This window comes from Falco cherrug, chromosome 4, assembly GCF_023634085.1.
Source record: "Falco cherrug isolate bFalChe1 chromosome 4, bFalChe1.pri, whole genome shotgun sequence".
In the NCBI taxonomy this organism is placed as follows: domain Eukaryota; kingdom Metazoa; phylum Chordata; class Aves; order Falconiformes; family Falconidae; genus Falco; species Falco cherrug.
In genome coordinates, this window is record NC_073700.1 from 27,061,240 (window position 1) to 27,082,476 (window position 21,237).

At 47.0% G+C, this 21,237-nt stretch overlaps 1 protein-coding gene across 3 annotated transcripts in view; it reads right to left on the reverse strand.

The window, feature by feature from the left end:
* LMF1 (lipase maturation factor 1) overlaps nucleotides 1-21,237 on the reverse strand; it is a 206,440-nt gene that overhangs the window by 122,317 nt on the left and 62,886 nt on the right. For all 3 annotated transcript variants that reach the window (XM_055710086.1, XM_027812420.2, XM_055710087.1), the window contains one exon: nucleotides 172-237. In XM_055710086.1, the coding sequence (XP_055566061.1) occupies nucleotides 172-237 (66 nt within the window). The remainder of the gene's footprint in view (nucleotides 1-171; nucleotides 238-21,237) is intronic.

A 21,237-nucleotide genomic window follows, 5' to 3' on the forward strand; every position in this document is an offset into this window, starting at 1 on the left:
AAAAACAGCATCACCAAGCTGGCACGTGGACATTGACTGTGTTGCCAGAGACAGAAGTCTATGATAAACAAAGAAAACATGGAAAGCTGCCTGGCAGAAAAGGTTAGAGAAAATTTTTCTACCAAAGTAAAACAGACAAGAGAAATTAGTTTCAATGTGCAGATCGCTCACCTCATAGTGATAATCCATGCAAGTTAACTCTCTCCAGCAGCGATCTCCTCGAATTTTAATCAGCCCCTGGAGGGGGGGAAGACAAAAAATACTGTCACAAATATTTTATTTTACTTTATCTTGTATGTCAAGGTATTATCTCAATATGCAAAACAATCTAGTTACACTACAGGGAGAGCCTGTAATGGCAGGGAAGCGCAGAACAACCCCCAGGAGACCCACAGCACATCTGACCCCAGGCCCAGTCGCTGTCCCAGAGGAAATGTAAAGCCATGAGAGCTCCAACGTGACTCCTTCTACTACCTGCTTACTGAAAATCTGACAGAAAATCCTTGTGGAATATGCAATGTCACTTAAAAGGGCACTGGAAGATGCTTTACCCGCACCCGAGCTCTGCAGAGCAGCTAGGCACAGCATGGGGCTCCCAGTACCAGCTTCCAGCATTGCTGGGTATGAGGCAGGGGGGCACAGAGGAGCAATAGGAAAAAGCAGCCTCTGCCACTGGGACGACTCTGTACAACAGACTGAAAAGTTACCTGCAGACCTAAACACAGCTGCATTCACAATTTTGAAATCCAGACCCAAATGTCTCCCTCTGGCAAAGCCACCCCTGCTGCCTGCGGAAGAGGAAACAGTGACACAGACTGGGATGAGGACCCCGCAGCCTCACCAGCCCTGAGCTGGATACAGAGATGCAATCAAAGTAATTAGAGAAACAAAAGAGGAGAAGGGGAAGGAAGCTGACAGATCTAAACACAGATGAATGTGCTAATGACAGGTCTACTTCACCTTAGGTTAGAGGTTGGCAATGAAATAAGCAGGTATCAGCAGTTGCTGTGCATTGATATTTCAGGGCAACAAAAGGGTGAAATTTCCAAATCAGTGGGTCCATTCCAGGGCTGGCAGTAATATTGGGATTAAATTTCTTTGCCTTAGTGATGAAGAGTAGAAAGGAATCAGTCGTCCACAGCAGAAAGGACACCTGGCCAGGGACGAGCCTGCTAGCAGGAAGCCTTGCAATCAAGCCGTGCCAGCCTGGAGGTATGCGGGTTCAGCCTGACACAGAAAGGTCCCTGATTAGGATCACAATATCCCAAATTGAGGAAAGCTTCACTAGTCAAAAGCTTGAACCAGCTCTATCATCTGCATACAATTAGGGGGTATTTGCCTACCTCTGACATTGCCCCTAATTATAACGTTCCTGCTTTCCTTAGTAGAAAAAATACAGGGAGTTTCTGTAAGGACCCATTACCAGCTATACCAGGAGCATCCTGAAACTTCTTTACATTTGCAGTAGGGAGGGTTTTCCAGAAGCAACCAGTGACCTTTCAGTGCTAAAATCTAAGAACTTGGAGGAAGAGAAGATTCCAGCACTATGGCACATCCTGGCCTATTGGTTTTATCCAGATTGCTAAAAATAATCTTCACTTAGAATCACAGATCTCAAGCTGGAAGGGAACCATGAGGATCTTGCAACATTACACAAAGTTTAGCAGGTTTGGAGCTCAAGAAAAATTCAAAATTCTAGTTAAAGACCCCCCAAAACTGTCCAGACCTCCTAAGTAACTATCCACAGCTGCCCTGCTCCCGGGCTGTACATATGGGCTGTACATATGGGCTGTACAATGCCTTAGAGCCCAGGGTGCTGGGTGTGGGAAACAGAGCTCAGAGCTGAGTCCAGTAACTCCCAACTAGCACAGAAGGGGCCAAATGGGAACGATCATTGGCCGCTTCTCCTGAAACAAGGCATAAAGGCAACCTGGTGGAAGCATCCAGTAGCTGGTTTAGAAACTAACAAAAGACGTACTTTTCCAGACAGCAAATAATTTACTTTATGAGAGACAAAGTACAAATGTGTTCAAAAGGAATTAGACACATTCCCAGAGGACAGGCTGAACACAACCTCCTCCCTGGGGAGCCCCTAAACCACCTGGGTGCCAGGAGCTGCCCCCTGCCCCAGAAGATCACTTTATGTTTTATATTCCTCCCCAAGCATCTGTTAATGGCTGCTATTAGAGACAATGTAAGAAGTTAGCTGGACTTTGGGCTTAACCCAAGATAGACTTTCTTAAGCAAACAAAGATCCACAAAAATAGTTACAAGCTCATTTGGCAGGTAAATTAATAGGAAATAGGCAGCCTTCTTGGTCTGAGCCGTATACCAGGTAATATCTAGATGTGCATGCCTTTGTGAATAGGGGCGACCCCAGCAGCCTTCAATAGGGCCATTTACAGCCTTAAATCATACCTGTTATCAGGCACATTGCTGAGTTCAAGCAGATTTCACCCCATCTGCTGTTCCAAATTATTTTTCCTTTTTTTTCCCTAGTCATTAAAAATTGAAACCTTTTTCACGCCAATGCTAACTGAAAGAGGACAGTAAACAGAAACTATTACACATTTTCAAAATCTGTGAACCCAGACAATTTACATCCTGCATTTTTAGCTAAGAACAAACCTGGCAAACCTGGTTAAAGCAGTAAAAGCCCAAACTCCTCCATGGCACATCTCACGGAGCAGGATGAAAGTCCCCCCCATTTGTACACAATAACATCCTGTGGTCAACGAAGAAAACGCCAGACAGACAGCATGGGCACCACAAGCATCAACCACCAGCTGCAGGAAAAGCATCACCTCACAGAGGCAAATGCCAGAGATGCAAAAGAACAAATCAATGCCACCATAACCAGCAAGGAAGAACAAGGAGATACAGTAAAGGGTAACCATTATTTTACAGAAGCGTTTGATAAGGTAGATAGCAATAAGGCAAAGGTTTCTGCAGCGTCTCACACAGCTCTGCACAACACAGGAAGAAGGAAGGGTACCACCGCAGCATAATGCACACTCCATCCCTGGAAAGCAGGTGGCCTGCGGGATGCTGGTACCCAGCACATCCCTGCTGGCCTTCAGACCTGGCAAACTCCCCGAGAGCTACACTGAAGCCTAAGCACTGAACCTGGCAGCAGCCTCTGGAGAAAAGAGGCACCCTCAAACCTCACACATGCTGTCGTCTTACACAGGCTGCAGTGGGAACGGCTCGGGGGTGGCTCCACACATGGCTGAGAAGGTTCTACACCAGGAGCTTAGACCAAGAAATACCTCGGCCCAGGAGGTCTCCATCTCAGCATCACCATGAAAGGGCCACCCCCCACCAGCACCACTCACAAAAAAACCCCAAGCAGAGCTGGTCCAAAAGGCACGGGTAAAATCACAATGGATGCAAAGTGTATAAATCGCGACTTGCAGGACGGGAAAGCAGAGCGGTGGGTACCAGTGGCTGCTCTGCAGTTTTACTCTCTAGCGAGTTATTCAGCAGATTCTGTCACTCTCTTTTCCATCACTCTGCAAGGACTGGAGCAGGGGAGGCAGGGACAAGACAGACTCGCTGTCAACAGCACGGCTTCATCTCCCCCTTTCTGAATCATCCGCAGCTTGCTCTGCCCCTCAAACCTTTTCTAAAATTACAGGATACGTTGATAGCATCTCACAGGATGTGCCTGTCAGTGGCAGGACAAATGCTAAGAAAGGCTCTGTGCAAGAATGCTGGAATATTAAAAAAGGACAGCTATCTTGATGACCTTCCCTCCTACCTTGCCCAAGCTGTTATCAAGCTCTATTACTCAGCAGGGATGATTAAAACAAGTATATGACAGAAAAGCAGCATACTGAAAATCAAAATCTTTCCTGCAATGAGTCACTAAGGCAGTTAATCACATTTTGTTTACTATAAAGCTTTCAAACAAGAAAGTCACTTAAAGCTCTTAATATCAAATCTGTTTTCCAGCACAGAAAACGCCCACACTCATAATTAGGGGGCGTTTCAAGTCTTCTTTACACTGCTGCTGTCTTCAAGTCCACTTCCACTCCCACACTGGCATGTGAGATTTCCAGTTTTCAAACGAATTCGTACCAAGAAACAAGAGCATGCAGTGCATGAAAACCTATCTGCTCTGCAGCTTCATCTCTGCTGAGGACGACGATGAAAGGAGAGCGAACCATTGTGGCTTGTTAAATAACCCTGCCGTGAGGAGCTGTGGATCCCTGGGCATGCATACACCAGCGAGCTCTGACATACCATGCTGCTCCATGCTGGGATGGACTCTGGTTTTACACACTCTCCCCAAATTATCTGGCTTCTGCTGATGTTTTTGGAAGTCAGTTCCTGGTGTCTTGAAGATGCAAACTTCATTTGAGAAATCCAAGTGAGCACAGGAGGACAGAAGGAGGAAGGGAGGAAGCGAGGATTCCCACATCTGCTGGAGTTTCACATTCACTGGATTTCTCTCAGTCTGCTAACAATTCCCAATCCATTTTCAAGATTTCTCCATGTATATTGAACTGGCCTGGACACCACAGCTGTAGCAGATTACGCTGCCATACCACAGATCAAAGCACAGGGAAAAATCCCCATCCCCTGCTTGAAGACAAGCAGCAGCTAGTGCACCTCTGATGTTCCCCAACTGTCCTCTTTTTGAATGAGGAGAGGACGCACGAGGGACCAGAAGGAAAAGGAGCCAGGGGGCAGAGCATGGGATGACCCCGTGAGACTCCAGCAGACCTGGAAGACCCTCCTGTCACTTGGATACATGCTACAAACATCTTGCAAGAAGTATCGTGGGGGCAAATATTAAGCGGAGTTCAAGAGGTGAACAATATGGACAAATTAAATGGAGAACAAGGAAAGGAAAAATATTTTTTTATTATTATTATTTTTTGCAGCACTCTGGAGAGCAGGGCTCACATCCCCAAAACGGCATTTCTGTTCCATGCTTGCAGGGCACTGCTGTTGGATCTCCCACCTCCCGCGACCTCCTGGTAGTGTTGCTTCAGCAAAAAGGGAAGGAGAAAAAAGGAACAGCCCATCTCCAGGCTCTAATGCAGCAAGGCACTCGGGTTTGAGCATCTGAAACAGAGATCCACGGATCAGCCTTAGGTGGGACAGACTCACGAACAAACTTGGTGTTTCGTTGTGTTATGGCTGTGCTGGAGGCAATGCCTGGCTGTGAGAAAGACCAGGATGGAAAGGTTTTAACAAAGGACTTTTCCACTAATTTTGGGTGGCATTTTTTGAGAGTAGGTTCTGGCTGATACCTTCAACGTCCAGGAACATATAAAGGCATTTAGAACGTTCAGCAACTTCCAGGCAGCTGCTACCACAAACATGCTGTACCATCCTCCAGCTTAATTGCGCTCTCACACACATGTACAAGTCTCTAGGTTTTGTGACGATTAAGTTCAAGGTTCAGGAAGCAACCGAAAACAAGCGACACTTGCAGAACCCTCTTCATATTTCCCAGTGTTTGGTGTTCTCCATGCCAAGTCTGGTTCCTTACCATCACTCGCAACTTCAATTCCTGACTGGTATTCAAGCTTCTCTAGGTACCACGTGGGTTTTGATACAACATCAAAATGGACCTGTTAGCTCAGCACTAATTAGCACTGACAGAGGTTGGCTATGCTTACAGGTAGGCAGCAAGCAGAAGAATATTTCCAAGGGCAGCCACTGTTACCTCCTGAGAAATCGCTGTCGTACAGGGATCGGGGTCTTGCCAGCCCATTCACTGAGGAGCTGAGCTCTTCACCGAGCTCCAGTTGCTGGGTGATAAAAAACGACAGCGAAGTGTTCACCCACTGTAACCCGCTTTGAATACTGGACCACATCTCAACATACTAAACCATCCTCACTTTTATGGTCCTTTTTGAAGCATCTTGAAGATGTGAGTACAAGATGACACCATCACAAAGAAAAGGAAAGTCTTTCTCATCCTGCTTTCAGCTCCCTGACTTTTTATTAAACTTGTGAAGTTAGGCTGCCCGCACAGCAGGGGCTGCGTGCCAGCTGGTAATGTCATTACTATTGGTTATCTTCTAAAACACCAACCACATTTCACAAGTCTGAAATATTGAAGAAAACCTCCAGATCTCAGGCAATCTGAAACAGCACCCGACACCGCACTGCATATGGGTATTCGCTACTTGCACAGCAATAGCGCTGAGGAGTTAGTGTCACCTACCGGGACCCCATCGGGTAGGATGCTACACAAACGCAGAACGAAGCCCTGAGCCCCCTGGGTATCCTGTAGCATCATGGAATTGTAGGCTTAATTATGTTGGATAAGGCCTTTAAGATCATCCAGTCCAGCCCTAAACCTAACACCACCAAGCCCAGCTGCATTTTAAATACCTCGCACCAAGCAGGCGCACCCGGTCACGGGGGCTTCCTCTGCCAGTTCAAGTCACTGCTCTTAGTCACAGTTCTCATGTGTACATGGTTTTGTGTTATCGCAGCTTGGTGTAACGCTCCTAATATCGTCAACATGGCAATGTAATAATTTGGGAAACACAGAAAAGATACGCTATAGGTAGCTCGGTGCGCTAACTTGTTTCTCATTTTCTAAATTCCAAAATTACTTGAGAAGTATTTTTTTTCTTTTTATTTTTAAGATGACAAATTTAAGAAGTTTCTTCCTAGTTCTGAGCTAGCAGAGCATCAGCTAAAACCTCAAATTCTGCATTTAGTTTGACATAAGGTTTGGAGACTAATGAACAGGAGACAGGGATTTTTGAAAACATTTTTTACTTTTCCCTTTTTATGATTCACTCCCATCATTAGATAAAACTAAAAAGTGTGTGTGCTGAGTGGGAAGGGAGCAGGAAAACAGCCTCTAAAGTTTATTTTCTTTTCCCAATGACAAAGGCAAACGCATGTTCACATGCTTACAACCCCAGGAAAAAAACCAAGCACCCCCGGAAACGCCGGCTCTGTTTGCATACTGGGGGTGGCTGGAGAGACTTTCAAAGCCCTGCATATCAGAAGGGAAAGGTATTCAGCAATACAAATTAAATATAAGCTAAAGGGAAGGAAACAGGTGGCTAAGTGAACCAGCAATTGCCCTTTCACCTCCATGGCCTTGCTTTGAATCCAGCTCTAACCAGAATTATTAAATTCATACTGATGGGACGGTGGCTACAAAGACACCAGGGTTTGATCCTGCTGGCCGAGCTCACGGCAGCCCCAACGTGCACACCAGCCCCTTCCAGTAATAATACAGCCTGGCCTGGGAAGGGTAAAGTTGAGATCTTTGTCATATTGATTTACAGCCGACTGCAGCTCCAGGCCATTCTGCACACTCAGAAATCTCCTCGCGCTGCTGTCTGCATGAGAACTATAAAATGTTCACCCTGGATTGAATTAGCATCCAGAATGAAATATGTGCTCAATACCTTCTCCCCTACTAAGTTTGCTCCCTTTAGGGCACGGCTGAGGAGCGCAGGGGAGGATGGAGATGCAGCACCTGCTTGTACTTCGAAAACACCAACCTCCGGGGCTCCCAGGCTCTCACAATTAAGGTGCATTAAATCCACCAGCATTTTTCACAGGGGAAGGAAAATTACATTTAGGACCTTTAAAATTTTTTTTATTTATTTTAATGGTGTTCAATAAAATGCCTGGTTTTAATCACCACAGCCACTCTGCCGTCCTCGCTCAGCCCCCATGCGCTTTCCATCCGCCAGCCCCACTTTGCGCCCATGCATTCACACTCATATTTAAATAGCATTTCCCAAGCTCAGCTGATGTGTGCCCTTGGATACACCGCAGGTGTCATGACTGATTTTGTCACTGTACTTTTATTTGTCAGCTATAAATAAGATACCGGCTATGCAGAACAAGACCCCGTTTTGTCTCGAGCATCATCACTAGCTTTGATAGCTTACTACGGTGTTAAAGGAAAGATGACGATGCAGTCACTTGAGCAGATCCACAAGCAATCAGAGGGAACAAAAAAAAAGTATTTCCCAGCAAATTCTTAGCAAAACCCTCACTGCACAACTTCACCCTCCTGCAAGACTTGACCCAGCCAGCAAGGCACCGAACCAGTCCCATTGATAAAACTCAGTAAGCCTGCTGAAAACTCACTATTTATGACTAATAAATTCTCTTTCAAATGCAGTATTTTGTTGAACACATTTGCAAGGTTTGCCAACTGGCAGCCAGGGGACTTTGGGGGTGGAAATCAAAATCACCCCTTCACTCCCACTGAATCAATTCCTGTCCTGCTTGACTGAGTAACCTCACATGCCCCCTCTCTTTCCCCATCACTGAAAGAATATCCAACAAAAGGGATTTCAGGGGAAATTAAGCCATAGAGAGGAAGTTTATGAACAGCTTTTGATTTCTACATTTCTTGAGTTTGATTAAATCGTGGCAGAAATCCCAAACCTAAGGCCATGGCACACAGTGGCACAAGGAATGTAACAGGACTGGGAGGCAGAACCAAAGAGGGATGCAAGCCATTCAGCTGCTGGCTGGGTCCTCCAAAGACAGCTTGCTGCTTGATTTTAGGGTCCTGACATCTGAATTTACACTGTAGCATGCCGAGGATCGCCGCCTTAAAACACAGAGAGGACGAACATGTGATGAGAATGGGTCCTCACTTTTCAACTGCATTTTTTCAGTGAGAGGAGCACATCTGGATGCTGCTCCTTTTTATTGTATCATCCCTATCCCCTGCCATTAGGATTAAGCTGAACACTGAGTTGTGAAGACTGCCTGGTACCTGCTACCACTGGCAGAGGCTCTGTAAGGGGACCCACCCCCACACCCCTCCAGACCCCCAGGAACTGCCCCAGACTTTCTGAATCTGCAGAAGGCTGGGAGTGTGGGAACCATGCAGGTCCATCCCAGGAGAGGCAGAGAGGAGCCCTTCCACCATGTCCATGTCACAGCCACCATGGACACCGAGAAGCACAGAAACCCACCCCCAGCCTCCCCACTCTGAGGGGCCTGTCCAGGGTGTCCCCCCTGGATGCAGCTCTGCCGCTCCAGTGGAGGATGCTGCGTACAAGGTCCACGCGGGTCCCCAGCTCCCCCAGACCTCCCACTAAGCTCTCACCCCATCTCTGCCCGCACAGACAGGCACTGCCCACAGTCTTTGCTCTCCAGCTTTACTTCAGACCTCTCCATCTCCTCCCTGTGTTCACCCTTCTTCCAATTGCCCAATTAGCAGACTCCCTTCTAATTAAACCTGCCTATGCCCAAACAAAATCCCCAGCATTGCCCTTGCTCCTTCTCACCCACCACCTCCGCCAGACCCACTTTTTCCCCTGACCCCCTTCCCCAAACGACCAAACCCAAGCACAAGCATCAGTTCAAGATGCACCATCACAGTCAACTCCGTAAGGATTTTACACTTCACATAAGAAGCAAAACATCTCCAAAGAAGACAAACTCTTCCCTTATTTACTTGATGCCAGCAAACATGACTCAGGGACCCCGGGGTGACCCGCCACCCGCCGCTGCGGAGCGATGCAGCATCTTGCCCTGCACACCCTGAGCCATGCAGCTCCTGCTCCGACGCCGCTCGGAGGAAGGGAAGTGGCTGAACTCCGACACGACAAATCCTTCCTTTTCATCTTACGCGGATTGCTCTGCCCAACTGTACCCCTTTCAGGCTGCTGTACTTTGGTGATTCAAAATGAAAAAAAGCCTAAATAATTAAAATGTCATTCAAGCTCTAAGCCGATATGAGTCACTGTTACAAAAAAATATCTTAAAAATTCTTTCAGGAGTGGGGGATAATTATATTCCTCCCTATCTATTGATTTTTCTCTACAATGCAGATGTCAGATTTTCCACGGTTTTTTTTCTTTTTTTTTTTTTCCCTGGAGTGAGTGTCAAGGAGGAACAAAGCACTCTTTGAGACTTTTTCAGCCCAAAATTAATTCTGAAAAAAATGGTACAGACAGGCCAATAGCACGGGAAGCCGAGAAAAAGCCTGGTGACTCAAGCTATGTCTGCAAAACCGCTACTGATATCGGCTATGGTGAGCAGGGTGGGGTACGGGGCACCAGCATTATAAATTTAGAGTCAATTTGAAGACTTTCTTTCTGTGTCTTCACAATACAAAAGATGGGTAAAAAGAAAAAAATCTCAATGACGGCCAATGCTAAATTTTTCTCATAATATAAATATGAGACACTCCAGAGAAATCCTGACCGGTGCCTGGCACTTCACGCGCGCAGCCCCTTGCCAGCCTCTGCTCCCCACAGGAGAAGCAGTTTCGGTACCTTTTGAAAGCCAAACAAGTACCTATGTATGCTGAAGACAAACCGGCTGTAATTTAGAACCCCAAGTTCACAGAAGAGGGAAGAGCTTTACAAAGTTAAAATTAAGGAAAAAAAATTGTTTAAGGGCTATAGGACAGGGCTGTAAGGGGACAGTCAGCTATGCCACTCCTCAATCATGCCTGACCCTGGCACCTGAAGCGCTCAGATCTGTGGGCTCCGACACGGTGTCTTTAGACACAAACAGAAACACTAAAGCACTTGGAGTTTTCCTGCTGCTATGCACCGGGTCGCCCAGCCTGCTCCCTGCCTGCCTGCTCCATCTTGCTTCTGCATTTGAATTGAAAGGATAAATCTTGAAAAAAAATCTGGATTTTATTTCAGCCTCAGTAATAAATATCATGGCTAAATGCTCTATTCACCAGGGGAAAGATGCTTGGATGGGTGTGACGCTACAGCAGCAATACATGGCAGTGGCACAGTCCTTCTGCTGGATGTGTAAAACTGCCTCTGAACTCCATGACACTGTTGTATGACTTTTTTTTTTTCTTATATACATCATAACAGACACAATAATTAATTCCCAAGGACAGCAAGGGCTCTAGCTTTTTGAAAATTCAAAACATTTTCTATGGTCCTTTTATGCCCCAAGGTTCGTGTTATGGCTATTGAAATTGTTTGCATACTTTTCAATATTTGCATAATTTATGAGGCCAAATCGTCAATTGTGGAGTGCTCTGGCGCAGGGCTTGCCACAAACCGCACTGGTGGCAGAGGACGGTATTGGGCTGGGTCACCCAGACCCCCTGTGCCCCCCCCAGCCTCCCATCCGCAGGCTCTGCCAGCTGGTTCAGGAAGGATGCTCCGGACCACATGTGCCGCACTGGGGTGTTTTGAGGGGGGACACAGGTGTTAGGCTTTTGGGGAACTTTTTCCTACAACTCTGACAGCAGCAAACGAAAAGCTTTAAAAAAAAAAAAAGCTGTACCTGATGTTCATACAAACCTCTCGTTAAATGAACAGCCGCTAATTCAAACCTCTCCTGCTTCGTCCGTGAAGAGAGACACACATCACAGGCTAGAAAACCTCCTCCTTCACCAGAGAATGACAAGCTTATGGTCCTCAGGTGACACTGCTGTGTAAATTGCTTTATTCTGTACCTTGTGCACCAGTTCAGAGCCCAGAGGCAGCCCTACTCAGGTCCAAGCCTGCGCCAAGATGCTGGCACTTCCTCATCATCAGGAGAACATTAGTTCTGGTCCAGCATAAGCAGATTATAGGACGGGGCTACAGATTCTCTAGAAAAACCCACCTTCACGTGGACCAGCCCCACTGCAGCAGCAGGGATGGGCTTCGGTATGGCCCCAGGACCATATGCCCACAGGACAGGTCCCACCCGCGGAAGAGCTGAACATCTCTGTTCTGCTGCAACGGGCGCAGGCTGGTCCAGCGCCAAAGCTGAACTGGAGTCACCACCAAACGCAACTGTGAAGCACCTCAGCGCGACGGGCTGGAAAACACTTTTTCAGAAAGAGAAGTCACTGGTGTTGATTTTTGTTTTGTTGTATTTGTTGCTGGTTTTTCCCCCAGCCACCAGAAAGACCCTTTGAGAAGCCACCATGACTGCACCAGCATCTGATTGACTTTGAAGACAGCGCTGCGAGGAGTGGGTGAAAGGGATTTTGGAAAGTCCTTGGCATTAGCGGCTCCCTGCCTTTTACAGCCACCGAAGGAACAACAAGTCTTCCTGCCAAGGGCTATTACTAGACAAATGGAGCAAGATCAGAGGCACAAAGGAGGTTGCTAAGGAGTCAAGTGTGGGATCCCTGCAGAGAGGAGGAGGGCTGCAGCTGGGACGGCAAAGGTCAGAACATTGCAGACATCATTTTCCAAAAATTCCCATGAAGCCCCGGCGCGGGAGCCGGGAGCCTGGCCCCGCCGCGCTCGCCTATGAATAATGAGAAAGCCATAAAAGAAAGCTCCCTTTCTTCCCTCCTACCCACGCTAATGTAATAAAACAAATTAGAATAATTATTCTCAATTTCAGAGCCATAATGCCCAGGATCAGGGCATGCTTGTCACTGAAATGACAACTACATCCGTTTGATTCTTCTTCTTTTTTATATTTACAGAGATCACCTAAATTCCAACTTTTATTTTGTTACATATAATGCAATTTTACTACAGGCATCCAGATTCTGTTTGCTTTAAACTCTTCATTATTTTTGCCAGAAAGTTCATCTCCCTTATTAGCTAATCACATCCCCACCCTTTCCAGTAACCTTTAAAATGCCACCCACGTTATGACACTTTTAACAGAATCCAAGCAAAAAAAAACCATGAGAAATTAAGAGTTTAACACGAACCACTAGTTTCTAAAATAATTCACTGCAGTTGGTTAAAAGAAACATTTTTTCTAATAGTAAAGAAAATAAAATATAATTTCAAAAGAGATTAAATACCCAATGAGATACAAACAATCTGGAAATAATTGATCCTTTCTCTGTGAAAACACCTCTCTGTGTGAAAGATGGACAACATGTACTAGGAAGCAATGATGAGAATTTAGTGGAAGGATTGATTGCTAATTATTATAAATCTTTTTGCACTATTTCTTTCCCAAGATTTACAGGAGGAAAAAAGGTCGTTTAAAGTGGTAAAGGGGAAACGTATCTTTTGTGTAGACTTGAAATGCCAGAGGATTTAAATTGTTTTCTAAGTCTCTGGCTGCCAAAAAATGCTCCGGGACTCCTCTGTTCTGCAGTGGCTTCTTCCAGGGATGTACTCGAACAGCTCAGAGAGGCAGAGCTCAAGCTCAGGGGGTTCAGTCTGTAGCTACACTGAGAAAGAGAAATCCAGAAAGTGGTGGGGTGCGGGGGGAAGAGAGAGAAATTTTGTTTACAGAAAGTACACTAAGGGGAGGCACCGCCAAGTCACAAATCACAACCTGAAAAGATGCACTTTGGGTTCCCTAAATTCCCCCTGTGCCCCTCATGACCTTCCACACAACGTACCCTGCATGAGGAGGAGCGGGAGGCGACTCCTGGGAAGGGCTCTCCAATACTGGAAGATAAGGGGGAGAAGGAAACCCCTTCCCCATGTAAGCCCACCCCTGGCTCCCGGTGTGCCATCAGCCCAGCGAGCAGGGAGCAGCCCCTGCAACAGTTTTAAGGGCATCGCACGAGGAAGATGTCAAGGTCATATTATTTTATAAAAATACATGTATATAATTAATATTACCATTATATTATTTCATAACACACATACTAAAGGATGTAATTTCTTGTAGCAAACCTGAGCTTGGGCAACTTAAGCCCAAGCCTCGTGGCCCTGGCCAGGAGCGGAGCCTGTGGGGCACGGACCCATCTGCACACAGACCCCGCCGAATGCTCCCAAGCCCAACACCTGCATCAGCCAGTGATAGATTGGCAGCTTTAAATCTGCATTTCCTTGCTTTGGGCACTTTTAAATTAAAGTGGTAATGTGCTTTAAATCCTGTTTCCCTGCTTTTTCACTATACTCTTCAATCCTTTCCTCCAGAAACTAATCAAGATGTCTCAGACTTATACTCTCTGCTCCAGCCACCTTCCCCGATAACTTATTCCGTATGTCTGTGATCCTTACCAAGACAAAGCTTCACCTTAATTCCCTATTTACTTCCAGTTTCCCAGCATACTGTAACACTACCAGCACTTGAATCCTCCCCACCTCCTTGCTGCATCTCCAGTAGTGATAATTATTTGTACAGAGTGGGTCCTTTGACTAACGTACATGTCTCAGCAGTGCTCCTGCTCTCTGCTAACAGGGCACTGCCAACCCATCCTGGTGCAAAGTAAAATGCTTATTGGAACCCCCTGAGAAAACAACCAGTTCTCCATCAGCAACCAAAACAAGCCATGATGCATGTGCACTGGCTCACCCATATATATGTGACCGTACAGCACCACTGCTCGCACAGCACCAGCATCTCCACCTGGTTACAGCAATGGGAAAAGGACCCAAAGAAGAGATGTGGGAGAGGCAGGTGGAGAGAAGCTCTGGAGGTGACTTCCAAGGCGCATGGTACTGCCCACAAGCAGAGGGGCACTGATGGGTCCTGTCCCTCACAGTGGGTCCACGACCCAAAACCCAGGGAACAACAGGGAAGTGCATGTCTGTCACAGCATTCTCCAAACTATCAAGCTGCAACAAGGCCTTTTACCACCTCATACCAACACACTCTTCATGCCAGTCCCTCTGCTGCCTTCTCCTCATCTCACCTCATCCAGGGCCCACTCTCTCTTCTCTTGCTTCTTCCCCTCTCTGCTTCTTCCTCAGCTGCTCCCCCTTCATTGGTTCTCAACCCTTAACAGAACCAGCCACAGCTGCACCTTAGCTACATCGGCCAACCCACCGCCCCTGAAGCCAACCCACAGCTGTATGTTATCAACGCTAATTAACCCAGCTTCATTCCTCTACACATGTCAGTTCTCCATTTGCTACAGGACACACTAAAAGCGTTTTCCTTTCATTGTTGACCAGGTCTTGAGACACCCCATGCCAGCGACACTGGCTCCGCTCCCTGAGCAAGAGCACCCAAGAGCCCTGGACCACAGCAGGCAAATCCCAGTACCTAGCTGCTCCCAGACCATGGCTCTGCTGCCATGAAACAAGAATGCATCAAGTGTGCAAGAACAAAAGAGTGGGAATCTCGAGGCATTTAACTTTCTTGACTACCAATATTCCCACTGCCATGTCCCTGGCTCAAAGTACGTGTTGGGATGGGATCTGTATTATTAACACAGCAACCACCAGCCTTCAGCTCTGTGTAATACAGAGAACTGCCAGGCTCCACGTTTGTGCCCCACAAAGAGAAAGGCAGAGAGGGAAGAGGCACAGGAGACAGCTTTAAATGGAGATGATGAAAAGCCACATAAATTGCAGCACACCATCACTGTTGGGCACTTCCAGAGGGACCACTCACACCAACAGCATCGTGGCCATCTGCCACGTGCAAGCAGCCGACACGCGCATTTGCTCTGGTGCAAGAAAACTCAATCTCAACTCTTGCTTCTCGTTGGCCTGAAGACCAACCTGACCTAAAGGCATTTCATGTGCCTCATGTTTTACAGGAGTGATACCAGCCATAAACAGATAACGACATTTCCAAGCTGCTTTTAGCACCAGCCCTCCGAGTGCCAGCTGCACCATTGTAGCCACAAAGAGCTACAGTAAAACAGCAGCAGCTCACGCTTCCAGGCAGAGTTCCGTTGCACAACCTTCATCGCTAGCTTCATCTGCGGCAGCAATCCAGGCTTGCACGGCTGATACACACTTGTTCAAAACCTACAGGCATACTTTGAATATCTCCAAACCTGAAATAACGTGGGGCAGGAGGGACGGCACACGTGCAAACACCATCACGCACCCCCGTAAAAACCACTCCTGTCTCCTCCATGCAAAGCTGCCCACTGTTTAACGCTCTCTTCAGTTAAGCCAAAGATGTAATGATGCGAAGACAGATCTTGGCATGGAGCTGGACAGGCCTGAACTCGGCTGCGCACAATTTTAGCAGCTCTGCGCTCGATGAACCCGCTCAAGCAGGAAGGAGCCCCAGCACCTCGCTGGGACGGGCATGGCATACTCCGCCAGACAGGGCTCCCACAGCTCATCCCAGTTTCTTCCTCAACCTCTGGCTCAGCTTGGGACCTGTTTCCCCATCCCAGTCCCTAAGTCATATTTTCTGTCCCCAGCAGTGGGGCAGGTTTTATAGGGGGTTCTTTGGTTGCTTTGCTTTTTGACCTGGTAAGTCTTTGACCTGTCCAATCATTCCCACCATACTTCACCATATCCAGGTGGAAGAGGCGATACTATGTCAAGAGTTAGATATGAACTCGTTACACACCCTGTTTATATCTGCTTTATCAACAGAAAGATGTGCTGATATGAGGAAACAGCCCTACATTTAACTGCCTCTTGACAAAAAAACCCTCTAGTATGAGACTGGAGGAGCCACGTGTAATGAGCAGAGGCAACCCAAAACCAGTGATGAAATCATGAAAGTCATGTCAATGTTCAAAAGCATCAGCCTTTGCAAGTCACAGCTCAGCTCGATGCACACCAAGCTGCAGCCTGAGGCAGCGTGGCATCCCACTGCAAGCTGGACAGGGGGTGTCAAAGCTCACATAACACAAGACCCCAGGGCAGAGATATCAGGAGATGCTCCCAACACCCAGCACTGCAACCCCTCACCCACCGAGGCTGGCTGCTGGGGGCTCAAGGATGAACCTTGCTGCAGGTTCTTCCCAAAATCTAGTTAAATCACATTCCTCTACCCCTATCCCTTTACACGTGTTTTTTCAGTTACTAAGTTTTATCAGTGTTACTATAGTTATGCACACAGGTGCCGACAAAAATCAAATTCTCACATTTCTGAGCAAGCATGCATGCAATGTTTCTTGAACACTCAACTAATGAAGAAACAGAAACTATATTTTATGGTTTGCATATGCAATCACTAATGACTTTCAGGATCCTAAGAGGTACTACAAAGTTTCAGCAGCACAGTGTTAGCAATTCATCAGCTCACAGCTACTCCCCAGCTCACCCCAGCACAAGCAGGGCAGGTATTTGGATTCTCCAAGCACATGGTTCTCACCTGCAGCAGGTAACTGCAGTGAATACATGAACTTGCCAAAATTGTCACTTACTTTCCAGTCTTTTGCAAAAAAAAAAAAAAAAAAAAAAAAAAAAAAAAAAAAAAAAGAGAATAGGACTAGCATTTGTGGAATGGGGGTACCAGCCACAAATTACGTTTTCTGGTAAAGAAGAGCTCATCAGCAACGCTGCTGCCTATCAGAAAAAAAAAACCACAAAAGCACCACAGGGAACTTGCCCATCTCGGAGGTAAAGGCCACAGCCTCACCTAGCACAGCATATGATCACAGCCCTGGGAACTAAACCAGAAGCTCCCCCAACAGCCCAGCCAGAGCACGAATGTGACTTGGCTTTGAAAAGCCACAAGGTGCAGGGGAGATGGCGCTCCACTGAACTGAGGAAGCATAGCTACTCCTCCAATGAGTCCCAGTACTGGGGATCAAGTGATTATAAAAATCTGGTGTTTGACTAAATCCTGCCAGGAGCCCCTCCAGACCCCCAGCCTGCAGTGAGGGGCTCGGAGAAGAGGCCAATCCAGACCAGGGAGCTGGACCAGCAGTGTGCAGACAGCCCCACCACCCTCAAACCCATCAAATGCACCAAGTCCAACAACAGCTCTACAGGGAACAGAGCAGCTAAAAAACAAACTCCACTGCTGAAATATATATATATATATTATATATATAATATACACACACACTTGAGAAAGGGTCGAGGCTTTGAGAGCGCAGCGTCGTGCCTTAGATGACTCCCCAAGTATCTGCAGATGTCAAAACACCTAATTACCACCAGGCAACACTGCCGAGCAAAGCACCTTCCTGACAGCATGGTCTGCTCCTTTCGGCAAGTCACCGCGGTTTGGTTAATGGGCTGAGCACCCACCTTTGCTTACCCACCTCTTGATCCTTGTGGAAACACAAAACATCACTTTGCACCTTCCAAGCTTCAAGAAATCAGAGTGACAGAGTTGCAAGCAAGACGGCAAAGACATTAAGTCATTGAGCGCTTCTGAGGCAAATCAGCCCTGTAAATGTCTGTTTGCATCGCTTATTTCCTAACAAGCTGCTTGCTCACACAAAGGGACTGCTATTCTGTTGCCTCTGCATGTTCCTAAGAAGCATCCGTCTTTACATCCTGCACTAATGGATTATTAGGAACATCAAACATATAGATTGAATCACATAATTACACCTTTTAAAGAGTCAGCAATATTTAAGATCAGCCCAGCACTTGCTGCCAATCAAACGCCAGAAGCAGAGCCTGCCTGTGCTCCTCGCCTCCGGGAATATTTTATTTCTCGTATGCTGTATCTCCCCTAAACAAACCCAGCCAGCCCCCAGGGAAGGCATGTACTTTAAAGCAAGATCTGGACATGATTTTGAGGGGGCAGAATTAGCCAGGAAACTGCAACACTCCCTTACAGCGGTCCGGAGCTGGACGACAGTGCTCACATGCTTCAGGAGAAAACACCTGGTTAAGACTAAGAGAGGAGGAAGCAGGAGCATGCTGGGGATGCTGCTGAGTGTCAAGAGCAATATTCACCTCCTAAGCAGGAGAGAGATAAACAGCAAGACACAAAAGAAAAGGCAGCAGCAAAGCAGGGGAGCCCAGTACATCGGTGAGCTTCATGTGCCGCTTAAGACATCTTCCACCAGCTCTGTGGACTTCCACAGTTTATGTGGCAGAAAGTATAAAGACATATTGCTGCTCCAGCACTTCTAAATGAGGAGGCTGTAAACAAGCCTGTGGGGTGACAGGGTATGGGAAGCTTTCGAGATGATTGTTCATGTGCTCTGGAAAGATGGATAGCAACAACCATGCTAATTTGAGTTAGGAAACAACATCTTTTAAGTCCAGCCTCCCTTCTTTAGTGTCAGATTTATTTTGCATCCAGCATCTTTACCGGGCTTTATCTTCTGTTCCTTCACAGGCTGATACAAGAGGGGCTACAACGGGTATGGGCACATCAGCATTCATTTTGGTAGGAATTCCCAGGACTTCATTGCAAAGTCTCTGGTTGCTAGAGCTCTCCCAAATATGTTACACTGAATGGAAAAAAAAAAAAAGGAGGGCTGACAAGTGAAATCGACCCCCATGTTCTGTTTGTGATACAGAAACTGCCTGCAGGCAACAGGAGAGCTCTGGGGTAAGAACCTGAAGTCCTCACTGGGAGCCATCACATTGCAAAAGAGAGACAAGCTTGCCCATTGAAGGTGCGTTTCAGACCCCACAAGACACTGCCCACCTAAAGTCCAGCACAAGGTGAGAAAACCCAAGCTGACCCAATGGAACGCTGTTTGCTTGGAGGATGGCATTTTCCAAGGAAAGCCTTACCCCAACCAGCTAGGAGAGTCCTCGGCAAACCATGCGGGAATGACAAACTTCCTCTCCGTGTAAGATAGAATCATTGCCAACCCACCCCTGGGAAAAACTTCCTTCAGTCCACGGTTGTGCACGTGCTTCAGCTCCTGCCCAGATTAGGGAAGAAATCAAAGATGGGCTGTGAGCAGGTGCACCTGCACTGCAGGAGATACTTCGGTTTCACACAAACTCGCTTCCCTGTGCCTGCAAGCGTCATTACCCCAGCCAAGAAGGAAATGTACACGTGTTTGGGCCCCAAAATGTTAAAGATACCATCAATCACTGATTTCCACTTGCTTGTATAGATCCCCCTTTAATGACCTTTCCATGTTTTCCTCTCCTATGGCTGTTACTTATGTACCAGTGACCCAGACAGACAAGGGACTCGAGGGGCAGCATCTCTTCTGCAGAGGGCTCTTCCTAAAATAATGGGAGAATTATTACTCTCCTGATAAAACCAAGAAGCAGCACAGAGATAACAGTAACAAAGATGTCTGGTGAGCATGATTTTCCTTTATACCCAAGCTGTCCCATAATTCAGAGTATATATTACAAGTTAGGAGGAACAAGGCAAAGCTCAGCCAAACTCCCCTTTAAAAGGAAAGCAGGATGCAAACTTGGTGATCATGTCACTTGTTAAGAAATTTAGCTGCATTTCCCTGCACTTAGTGTCACGGATTGTCAATTCTTTCTATAATCAACATCACGACTGAGACGAAGCATTTCAGAAGCTGAGAAGCATCAAGACTGCAGGAATCAGCCTCCATCCATCAGGGATGAAGGGGCTACACCGACATTCAGTGAAAATGACATCAGTGATAAATGGCCCAAATAATACACTCACAATGAGGCTCCCAAAACCAAACCAACCCACCCCAAAAAAACACACACACATGCCCCCAACCATGCTCCCCGCAAGCCCTGCAGGCAGAGCAAAGTCTATCTACTGTTGAAAGTAACCTGCTTCTTGGACTTCACGAGGTCAGAGGATTAACAGGTCACCTCACAGGATCTAATCCAGCAAGGCAGGAAACACTCTCAGATCCTCTTGAATCACTGCACAGGGGTCCTGCAGGGACTGGGACCCCTCGGGTCACCCCCACGAGTCCTCATGATTGTCGTTAAAGGCCAGCCAGTGCTGTGCTACTGCAATCACAAATCTTTAACAACTTCAGACCTTTGCTGCCCTCAAAAATATAATGAAGAAACCACACAGGCCAGCTACTAAAGTGCTTATCATTCTGTGCTTAAAGGAGAGGACAGGAAATTTAATTTGTAAAAAACATAGATGGATATTTCTGGCAGGTTAGCGACCTTCAACTGTGTTCCCTAAACAATTCCTTAAGACACTTGAAAACTACTGTAAAAACCATGCCTCAAAGTGGCTAGCGTGTTAAGTTTTAAGCGCTGCTTTAAACTTGTTAGAAATCCTTCCTCAGGTGGAGAGCAGCTGCCCTCGAGCCTGTGACCTCCCCACAGCCATCCCATGGCTTGAGGACATGCAGCTCCAGCCAGCTTGAGATGTGAATGGCACCTTCTCCAGCCAACTCTGAAGGATCTCAATTTTAATCAAGTCAGCGTGATGTCCAAACGAGAAACCAGATGGCATCAAGAACAACAGGCACTTTCTCACAAAAATTTAATGGCAAAAATTTAATACCGAAACCACTCTTAGCTTCTCATCCAAAAAAAGTTTCAACAAACTGTTCTCATTTGACCAACAACGTACCCTTCATACCTGTTGCATCAGCTGCATGGAGACCCACATCTCATCATCTGTGATCTTCACGTGGACTGCAAATGATTGCCCCCAAGGAGCTCTGCATAACACCAGCAGCAAGCCAACAGGCCAGCTGGCACCAAAGGGACAGCCAGCAGCAAGCGCCAGCACAGCCCAGCCCTGACACTACTGGGACAGTGCCCCGTGCAGCACGATGGTGCCAGCCCTGCAGCACCCCCGCTGCTTCTCCAGGTACGGACTCCTGATACTGCAGCAGAACCCGTG